The sequence below is a fragment of the Amphiura filiformis genome, chromosome 7 (genome assembly GCF_039555335.1).
Source record: "Amphiura filiformis chromosome 7, Afil_fr2py, whole genome shotgun sequence".
Taxonomy (NCBI): domain Eukaryota; kingdom Metazoa; phylum Echinodermata; class Ophiuroidea; order Amphilepidida; family Amphiuridae; genus Amphiura; species Amphiura filiformis.
Window position 1 is genome coordinate 9,611,435 of NC_092634.1, and position 11,690 is coordinate 9,623,124.

At 39.1% G+C, this 11,690-nt stretch overlaps 1 protein-coding gene across 1 annotated transcript; it reads left to right on the plus strand.

The window, feature by feature from the left end:
• The first annotated feature begins 10 nt into the window (after nucleotides 1-10).
• Nucleotides 11-8,141, plus strand: LOC140156719 (uncharacterized). The gene is given in 2 exon segments (XM_072179657.1): nucleotides 11-4,175; nucleotides 4,178-8,141. Coding segments are annotated over 2 exon segments (7,518 nt in total). The 5' UTR covers nucleotides 11-138; the 3' UTR covers nucleotides 7,659-8,141.
• Nucleotides 8,142-11,690: the final 3,549 nt, after the last annotated feature.

Here is an 11,690-nt window from a genome sequence, read left to right on the forward strand (position 1 = left end):
ATTTTGTTCAATCTATATTATAATTGTTCCTTTACAAAGAATATAATTCTCTGTTTGTAGTATCCACATGGTTTCCATTTTAATCAAATGAAATGCTTCATTTAAAATTGCGCTGAACAATTTTAACTAGCAACTATCATGGAGGATGCAGGTGATGGTGACTTTTTGAAATGCAGCGAAAGTTTGGAATTGACAACGGACGATGACAGTCCCTCCTCAGAAGATGTGTCGCCTAGACAGCCTGAGCATCCCAATGGTGATGCAATAGAAGACTGCAATTGGATTTTATCACAAGTGCAAGGCAAGGTGGGTGCTACAGATGTTGATAACGATGAAAACACAGGTGAGGATTTGGTTCCTGCCGGTGAGATAATTGCGGAAGGAATCGCAGATGATGTACAGTCTGGTTCAAGGATGGAAGAGGGTGGGCAGTGTGAAGAGGCGGAGGTGTATGATATTAAGGATGTCATCATGAGAATGCAGGAGGCACTGAAATCAGTGGAGATGGAATGGGAAAATGAGAATAGTGTATCCAATCAAGATGATGGCATAGAAACAGGTGTATCCAATCAAGATGATGGTATAGAAACAGGTGTATCCAATCAAGATGATGGTATAGAAACAGGTGTTTCCAATCAAGATGATGGTATAGAAACAGGTGTTTCCAATCAAGATGATGGTATAGAAACAGGTGTATCCAATCAAGATGATGGCATAGAAACGGGTGTATCCAATCAAGATGATGGCATAGAAACAGGTGTATCCAATCAAGATGATGGCATAGAAACAGGTGTATCCAATCAAGATGATAGCATAGAAACAGGTGTATCCAATCAAGATGATGGCATAGAAACAGGTGTATCCAATCAAGATGATGGCATAGAAACAGGTGTATCCAATCAAGATGATAGCATAGAAACAGGTGTATCCAATCAAGATGATGGCATAGAAACAGGTGTATCCAATCAAGATGATGGCATAGAAACAGGTGTATCCAAAAGAGATGATGCTGAAACGTCTGAAGCATTGAATTGTCAAAGTAACTCAAATGAGTCGCTACAAGATTCAGGTGTTGAGAAAGCAGCGAGCAGTGCTGGTGCCTATGAGAATGAAATGAAAGCTGATGTTGATGAAAGTGAATCCGTAGGCACCGACAATGCAAAGACAATTCAAACTGCAGATGTGGAGGGCAACAGTCTGCAAAGTAATCTGAATGTTGCTAATGAAAATGCTGATACAAGCAGTCAAAGTACCGATGATGGCCAAAGGATAGGTGCAGACATGGAAGCACTGGTGGGAATGGATGATGATAGTGCTGTTGATGAGATGGGGGATTTATCACAACCAACTGCTGAAGGTCTCGTACCGGTACAATTAACCAATGCAGATGGCAGCACAATTGCAGAAAGATCCGATTCAGAATCCCAAGCGACTCCAGTCGGGCTTATCATTTCAGATTGTTATAGCATCAAGCAAGAAACAATAGAAGAAGGAGATTCACTCTTCAAGTGCCATCTATGCACAGCAAAGTTTAAGGAATCTGCAGCTTTAGCAGGGCATCAGCTTGTCGTCCATATGTCAGGAGATGAATGCAAATGCCATGTGTGTTACCTTCAATTTGGCACAGAAGAAGAGCTGAAGAGTCACAAGTGTAATCAAGTCAGATGCCTCTTTTGTTATCTGCTACTGCCGTCAGAAGATGATTTGATGAAACATAATGATACAGAGCATCCATTCAGGTGTTTGTTGTGTCGCATAGAATTCACATCAGAGGAAGACTTGAAGATGCATAATAGTACAAACCATGCACAGGTGAAGGAAGAACCAAGTAGTAGTGGTGGTGAAAATAGCGGTGACGAAGAAAGTAAGCAAAAGAAGGGAAAAGCAAAGAAGATGATATACATACAATTGTCTCGAAAGAAAAAGGGACCAAACACAAATCGCTATATAAAAAAGAAATCCTGGAATCGGAGAAAGACACTCTATGCAAAAGCATATAAATGTAGATATTGCGATAAAAGATTTCAAGCACTATGCCATGTGACCACTCACGAAAGAGTCCACACCAAAGAGAAACCTTGTGAGTGTATGCACTGTTTCAAAAAATTCTCTGATCCATCATGTCTGTCAAGGCACATTAAGACTATTCACAAGAAAGTCCCAGAGTGGGAATGTCAGTTTTGTTTGCATAAATTCTACTCCTATGCTGAATTCAAAAAACATGATGATTTTCACAAAATTGGTAGCCAGATTTACGAATGCTGTAACTGTTTGGAAAAGTTTGATACGGGAAAAGACTTGAAGAAGCATGGAGTCCAATGTATGCCACAGACATTCAAAACAGATATATTGAATATATTGAAACACTCAACTGGAACCTTAGCATTGAAACAAAAGAAGATTCTTAGTACTCCAACAAGAGCCCCCAATAAACAAAAAGCTGATGTGCCACTTGCTAGTGCAGAGAGTTTGGCAAAAGTCAAAGGCAGTCCTGGTAAGCTTGTCGTTGAGTTGCAGCGACTTGATATCCCTGCTGGCAAAAAAAATCAAGTATCCCTTGATTTTGGTGATGATATTGATGATGATGAGGACAGTAGTTATGAAGATGATGATGTAAGTGAAAAAGATAATGACGAGACAGCTTCAGATAATGCCACTCAAGGCGGTATATTTTGCCGATATTGCACTTTAGCATTTAGTGATCCCAGTTCTCTATACCAGCACCTGCTGGATGCACATAAAGACCAAGTGCCAACCTCTGAGGATGCGCCCACTACACCAGAAAGTGACAAACAGTTTGAAGAAATTCTTGACAACATCAAATTTTTGTCACCTCAATGCAGAGTGTGTGAAGAAAGTTTTGAATATAATAAACTGTTTAGTCATGAAGAGACTGTTCATGGACTCCTCACAACAGATCAAGGTGTGTTCAAATGCCCGCTTTGTTCACGAAGGTATACGAAGAGGGCGCATGTCACACGACATATCAAACGGAACCACATGTTCAAACATGCTCCAAACCAACATAATCAGGTATCACAGCCGGTACATTGTCGTTTTTGCTCTACCAGATTTTTTAGAGAAGAGGAACTGAAAAAGCACGAAAAATTATGCGAAGAGCGTGATTTTGAGGACACGCTCTACAAGTGTCTATTTTGTGATCATCATTTTTTGAAACCCAACCACCGCAATTCGCATGTCAGTAAAATCCATATGGACAAGCAGGTACATAGGTGCGATCAGTGTCCAGATATTTTTGCTACAAAAGATCAGCTGATGAGCCACAAAGAGTCCATACATTCAACGGATCCAGACCGTCCCTTTAAGTGTAGCAAATGCAATTCTAGTTTTAAAAATTACGCCAACATGGCATTGCACAGAACGCTCCATTCCAGCGAACGAAGTAATGAAAAAATGAGAAAGTACAAATGTCAGCATTGTCTTGTGGCATTCAAATCACGATTCCATCTCACACGTCACATTCAAGGGGTACATAAAGATCTGGTTCAAGCCAGCAGCTCATCCAGTCCTCAGAAGCAGCTGGAGTTATCTGCACCACCGAGACAAGCTGAAGCAGAGAATATAATGAAAATAGAGCATACTGATGAATCGGTTGACATTGATTTGGAAGCTGATTTTGGTGCTAAAGAAGAAGCTGTCCAGGCGCACATCGATTTCAACACAAGCGGTAATATCGTTTACAAGTGTGGAAGTTGCAGTGAGTTCAGCACATCAGATGAAAATGAGCTGCGTAAACATCTGGCGGTCCATGGGATCACAGGTGAAAAACATCAGTCCAGAAGTGGAGCAGGCACATCCGACAGTGGAAGCTCCAAGTCCGGAGTTATCAAGTGCATTGAATGTGGGAAGATATTTGAAGACCAGAAATCCTTGGATGCACATGAAATGGAACAAGCAGAACCATATATGTGTGCCTATTGCTATAAAAAGTTCTACAACAAATGCGATATTTCTGTACACAAACACACCTGTTCAAAGAAAAAGGCTGGTGATGAAACCACAATGAGCGTGAAATGTAAATACTGTGATAAAACCTGTGACATGTTTGCCACTAAGGCGTCGTGGCGTACTCACAAGAGAAATCACAGAGTAAAAAACGGCGGCAGCACAAGTGCATGTTTTGTAAGTTGGTTTACGCGGATGGCGCTAGCTTGAATAGACATCTGCGCAGGATACATAGCGTACAGAATAGAACGGAAGCATTGGCTTTGATCGAAGAGCATAACTTGCAAAAGTGTAACCTGTGTATGCGTTTCTTCACCAAGAAAGAACTACCAACCCATGAATGTGAAGGAATACCGGAGTGTAATTTCAAGTGTGTATTGTGTCCCCATGCATATCAAGATCAGCGAAGCCTTAACAGGCATATGACTTTACAACATTCACTACAGCCTGAGAGTCGATTCAAACCCAAAGCAAAATGTAAGACATGCCACAGTGAGTTTAGCCCTAACAAGATGAGAACCCACCGATGTGAGGATAAACACAAGTGTATGTTTTGCTTCAGAAGTTATTATCAAAGACCTAGTTTGAACAAACATCTCAGGAGAGAACATGGCGTTCAGAACCACACTGTGGGGCAGCTTTGCGTGGAGAAAAATGTGTCCGTCAAAAATATGCAAGGGTTTAAGCGGTGCAAAACTTGCAATAAGTATTTTAGAAAGAAAGCAATGAAAAAGCATCGCCTGCTTTGTAGTTCTAGAAATATATTCAAATGTAAAATCTGCACCAATGAATATATCAATGCCACCAGTCTGAATAGGCATCTAAGACAGAAGCATGGTATTGCTAACAGAACCATGGCAGCTGTTGTCATGACACAGTCTGTGGCGGAAAATGTTGATGACAGCCAGGGGAACGTGGGACAGCTTGATGAGTGGAATCGGATTTCAAAATTACAGTCTGCAAGCAAGAAAACAGGCACCTACAGATGCAGATGTACTAAGACGTTCAACAGTTTACGCAATTTTACAGCACACAAAAAGAAGCACAGGTGTAAAGTGTGCAAGAAGTGGTTTCCAAACAAGATTCTCTGCGGATGCAAATATGTGCTCAAGTGCGATATTTGCAATAGAAGCTTCCAGTTAGAGCGTTATCTAAAGGCTCATAGGAAAAGCCATTTTAAGTGCAGCTTGTGCGACAATGTATTTCCGGATAACGTGCAGTTTGAGCGTCATCTTAAATCGCATTCCAGTAAACATGGGATGATAAAATGTACGAGTCACCAATGCAGTCAAATGTTTGCAGATGCAAGCCTGTTACACAAGCACCTGGCACTGAAACATCCATCAATACGGAATAAAGACAGGAACAAAAAGTGCCGCTTTTGTCCCAAGAAATTTGCCAGTCGTTTCCATCTAATTGTGCATGAGCGAATTCACACAGGAGAGAAACCGCATAGATGCTCTAAATGTCACAAGAACTTTTCTGATCCATCTACGTTTACCCGACACTTGAGAAAGGTACATGCAATAAATCGTCCTCAGAAAACAATATTAGATTATGAGCTCTACCCCCTCAGAGGCTTTGCGGAGGAGAATGATGATGAAGCTAATCGGGTGGAAGAAAGATATATTAAGCCGATTGAGGAAACAGTTGAAGACAAGACATGCAGACTTTGCGGGAAAGAGTTCCGCAAGATTTATGATAGGGTCAGACATGAACAAATCATTCACAAAGAAGAAATGGCTTTGTTGGAAGAGGGAGATCAAGAGTCAGACAAAGTTGAAGAAGAGAGTGAAAGAAGTACAAGTCTGAAAAGAGAAAGGGAGGAAGAGGAGGAGGAAGATCAGAAATCAGAAGAATTTGAAGAAGAGAGAGAAACTAAGAAGAGTCTGAAAAGAAGAAGGGATGAAGAGGATCAATTGGAACAAGTTGAAATGAGTGATGGTATGGAGGAGAGTCTGAAAAGAAGAAGGGATGAAGATAGTGATGAAGATGATGGTAGCAGCTTAAATGACATCGAGGAGGATGAGGAGGAAACAGTACAAGATGGTGATAAAGACAGTACCTCCCCACAATCTTTTATGTGCAAATTTTGCAAGAATCGATTTCTGGACAGAAAATCTCTTTATGAACATGAGGCAACTCATAATGTCAAAGCAACAGAGAATGATCAGAAAGAAAACAGATGTAAATACTGCAATTGGGCATTTGTCTCCAAAGAAGCTCTGGAAAATCATGAGAAGGTCCACACATCTGTAGATCCGTTTCAGTGTAATGTTTGCAAGAAAGCTTTCAGTAATAACCATTTTTTGCAAGTGCATAAAGAGGAATCGCACAGCAGTTCATCTGCTTCGAAAAAACCTAGCGTTTCACGACAGTCAAGAACGAACTTGAAAGATCCACCATCAAGGAAAAGGAAAAAACAACCAAGAAAGGGGAGTAATGAAACGGATAAGGTCCCATTGAAAACATTCTCATGCCCTTTTTGTACGATTAAGATGGACAGCAAGGCTGGTCTCATGGCGCATATTATCACACATTCTGAGGATGATGAAAACCAGGATGATGATGAAAACCAGGAGGATGTCAACCAGGAGGAAAATGTCAACCAGGAGGATGTCAACCAGGAGGAAGATGTCAACATAGCAGCAAACGATGAAACTGAAGAAAAAGTTCAGAGTGAAAATCGACATAAGTGCACTGAATGCGACAGAACCTACTCGGTGGTAAGCAGTCTAAATAGGCATTATAGAACATCGCACTCAATGGCATGGGATAATTTACAAGGATCAACTGTAGGTGAAGTGGCAGATTTTCCATGTGGAAGATGTTCCATGAGATTCTCCTCAGAAGCAGAGTTGTCTGTACATGAAATAGTGCACATCTCCAAGCGACACATTTACAGGTGCAGCGAGTGCTCCAAAGGATTTACACAGTTAGAAAGTCTAGAGCAGCATAAGTTGAAACATTATGCAGAAGAAGATCTGGTAAATATAGACCAAGTGAAAAGTGAAACAAGTCAAGTCATTGAAGGTCAAGTCGAAAGTGCCACAAGTCGGGTCACTGATAATCAAGTTAAAAGCGCCACCAGTCGGGTCGATTGTGGTCGAGTCAAACGTATCCCAAGTCGATATATTGATGACCAAGTCAAAAGCACCCCAAGTCGTGTCAATCGTGGTCGGGTCAATCGGAGTCGAGTCAAGAAGACCACAAATCGGGTCAACGATGATCAAGTCAGAAGCACAAGTCGGGATAATGAAGATCAAGTCAGTCCAGTGAAGGTTAAGTCAAATGTGAGAAGACTAAAAAGTGAAGCAAGTGGTATGAAAACAGGGAACTTCGGGAAATGTGACGAATGCGGCCAGGTCATTAGAACTAATTTCATGGACAAACATCTGTTTGAGGAGCATCCTGATCTGACGTCCTATAATTGCTGGTATTGTTGTGAGTTTTTTGACAACCACTCAGCGCTTAGGAAGCACGTCAGAGAACACTTGCGCTGTGTAAAGCAGTTCAGGTGTAAGGAGTGCTTGCGGACATTCACATGTAGGAAGGATATGATGCGTCATTTAGTGTCAATTCACTCTCAGCAAGTGATATACAAGTGTCCTGTGTGTAAGATATCGTATAATCGTAAGGATAATATGAGGTCGCATTGTATTAATATGCACAATGTTTCACCTACTATGTAATACATGTAATAGCAAGGTGTTACCTAGACTAATTCCAATCAGCCGTCTACACTTCGCATGTACTGTGTATGCTTCGTAGTGACGACTGATTATCTTACAGCCAATATCATGACGGACTTCTGAAAACTATTCAATGCGACTTTGGTTGTGCGCCGTAGCGCGACTGACTAGCGGCGCGCGTGTACCGCGTGGCTGTACCGCGACGCTGTGACAAGATCGAGCTCTGAACTTCTAAAAACAACAAACTCGGTCAAAAGGTCAATTTGGACACAACTGTGCGATGCTCTATGCCACAGGAATCCTGTTGCAAAATCCGTCACTTTTTTTCCACGTAGTTTTCTCAGTCGTCAATCCAGACGGTTGACGACTGAGGGCAGCAGTCTAGGTGTTACCTGTCATAGTGTTAACCCCAATGGCACTATTGCCTTCCTTACAGGGCCCCTGATTGGTCAATTGCATAATATAAATTATATAATCATCTGAATATCCAATCAAAATCAAGTTTTAAACTAGGGAGTGATGTCACTTGTAACAAGAATTGATTGACCAATCATTGCCTGTCAACTGTATCTTTTATTTCTCTTATTAATTTACTTTTCTTGATCATCAACTGTTGGAAGTGAATCAATTAAAGGCAATAATCATCAACATCGGTGAATATCCTAAAAAAATACTACATGTATAATTTGTATATGATATTTTAATTAAATGTATCTTTGTCATGTGCAATTGCTGTGATTATAAGTATAATTATATACCTCATAGATACCTGTCATCTGATTGGTTGAAAGTGCAGTCATTGAATTAACTATGCCCTCAAAATGAATTATGGACCTGTCATGGAAATGAACTATGGACCGGTCATGTGCGTCCCGTTCAAACTGCGCAATGGCACCATCCACGTATACCATTCGGTATATAAAACAAATATTGACTGCTTTATATTCGGGATATGGTTAAGATTATAGGCCCGCTGTGATAATAGGCTCCTCAGGTCATAGCATGGATTTGAGATCACCTTGGGCCTATAATCTTAACCATGCCCCTCATAGCAGTCAATATTTGTATACTATAAAATCAAAAGTGACAAGAGATGCATTGATTTTCCATTGCTCTTCAAAAGTAATTGCTAAGGGATTTGAGTCACAGTAATTGCAGCTTATGTATCTAGGGGAATCTGTTATTCTCACAGACCCATTATGGAAGAATCTATATTGTATCTTCATTGATTTAGTTTTGACTGATGAAATCCTGGAATTGGTTCTTGCAATAATTTATTGTAAAAGTGATTTTTTTAATTTTCGAAGTGTGTACATGGATTAGGAAGGATCTTAGAATGATTCATGCAAAAAACTTTGCAACCAAATTGTATCCATGTGTGTCTTATGTATGATATTGTATTTTTTTCCTTTAATTCCTACATTTATATTAATTGTATAAGTTTTTGTAAGATGACATAGCTACTGTATTTTAGCATTAGGTGTTTTTTTAGGGTTTTAGTTCAGGTATGAAAGATATTTTGTAGTGGTGAATGCTCAATGAGGTAGAACCGAATTAGCAGAGGAAGACTACAGAAAAAGTACCACTGTGTCTATTATAACAGACATGGCCATTACTTCAGCTTCAGTTCATATATTGGCTGGACTCCCAAGGAGTATTAAAGCCAAGCTTGTGCGGGGGTTATTGCTGTTTATTGATATAGATGACTTTTGAAGGCTTGTACAGACGGTGCTTTTACAATGTCTTCATGTAAGGAGTTCCAATCAATAATAGTTCTTGGAAAGAAAGATTGGTTGTGACTGCTTAGTTAGTCGTGTTTGGTGTTGTAGATAACTCTTTGAATTGTTGCGACGAGAGGGACGAGTTACTGGTGTCAGGTAGTAATCACTGGGGAAGTAAGCTTTATTAGAAATCTTGCAAATGTATGTACTTATTTGTGGTCTATTTAAGAGTATGGCCATGTAAAATGTTTTGTATTTGCTGGCATAGTATAGTCAAAATCCTTTCGGGTGTGTTTCTTGTGTGACAGACATTTTGTTTATGTTCTTTTTCCACTGCCATTTTTGGTTCTTGGCCGTGATTTTCAGCCAGAAGTGATTACATTTACTCAGGCTGTATTATCTGCTGCAGCAGAAGACACTGCAAAAAGTGCCACTGACTTTCACAATAGAAAAACACCTACAGTATTTTTCACCCTGATGTGGCAGTGAGGCTGTGTCTAATGAAATGCACACTGACATCTCTGCCACAAGGTGAAAATGGTATAAAAGACAACAAGACTATAATTATGCTGGGCTTTAGTATTGAATTCATTAATGTACTTGTGTGAGATCTACTTGAGAAAAAAAAGTATTTGAATAAGAATAATTTATTTAGGATAAATATTGAAGACAAAAATAGACGAAAGAACAAAGTTGTTCTTGAATGAAACTGTAACAAATGAATTTTCTTTTCAGGGTAAAAAAAGTTGTTACCAAGCAACGTGATTGATGACTTACATCGAGGATGCTAGTTCTAAAAGGGAAGTCAAGTCACATTGAATGCATATCGAGATAAATGGCAAGAAGGTCAACTACGTCCGTGGCGTTTCAATACAAAGATGTGATTTTGTCCATGCAGTTTCAATGCTCTACCACATTATTTCACTATGAAACTTGCACAGAGGGTGTAGATAACCCCTTAAAGCAGAAACTGACACTACCTTCATTTTCACGACCCTTTTAGAACTTGCATCGTCAATCATATTGGTTGATTTTCTATTTATCAACACATTTTCTCAAACATGCATGCCTTAATTTGTTAAAGAAGCTTGATATTTGGACAGCTTTGATTTTATGCATCCCTTGTATTTCCCTGATAATATTTTTGTAAGGATTAAATTTCCAATAGAGGAATTGACTGGCCTACATATGTCACAAGATCTTTGAGATATCTTATCTGACGAGGTTTTAATTACTTTTTTGTGAAACTTATAGCTGCTGTTCATAATGAAGAGGAAAGGTCAGTTATAATAATTTGGTGACAATTATATTTTTAGATTCAACAGCATTTTTCATGATTTTTTTCCATAAACAAGTAGCATGGTATGTCAGTTTGTGCAAAAAGCGAATTTAAACTTTCAGTTTCATGCAATATTACACCAAAAAGAAAATCAGTTTTTGAAATAAATTAACTAATTTCATAATTTCATATTATAAGATTGTACATCATGATATCAATAGAAGCATTTTATCACAGAGAGTGTATGATTTATGTATATCATAAAATCATGATAACTTATGCCATTAGGCGACGAAAAAAGAAAACCCTGTTCTACAGGCCCGACCGACGCAAATTTTAAAAAAATTTGGAAACAAATTTTTCTGTGCAAATGAATGCCGATCCAAATTTCGAAAATACCAGGAACAATTTTTTTTGCTATTTCCCCAAATTGCAAAATATTTTTGGGGTCATTTGCAAAAAAGAAAAAAAAAGCCCAACCGACCGACCCTACTTGAAAGGTCCGTCTGCCCGTAGAACAGGGTTTCTTTTTTTTCGTCGCCTTATATAAAATTATAAAAGAGAACAACATAAATGACAATGGCAAGTAGAAAGCATTGTACCTTTACAATGCATATAGTTTCTTGTTCATTGTCTATAGCTTTTTATACTGAAAACAAATGATTTTAACTTATGAAGATGTATATATTGTAATCATGGAAAGTAAGTTCACATCCTACATTATCAATATTCTTGAACAAGAATGGTTTTAAATTTGCTATGAAGTAGTAATGCAAAACCTATTTATTTTATGGTAATATTTAACTTATTCAGTGCTGCATATATAGATGAAGTTGGGGCATAGCCAGGGAGAGTGGGCGAGCAAACTGCCCCCTCAGAATATTTTCAGGGATAAAATTAGGACGACAAAGAGTAAAATGTCCTTAAAATGACTAAAAATGGGACAAAAAATTAACAAATGGGGACAAAAATGTGGCTTTGCTCCTCACACTTAAGTCCTGGCTACGCTACTGGATGTAGTGATAAATAAAG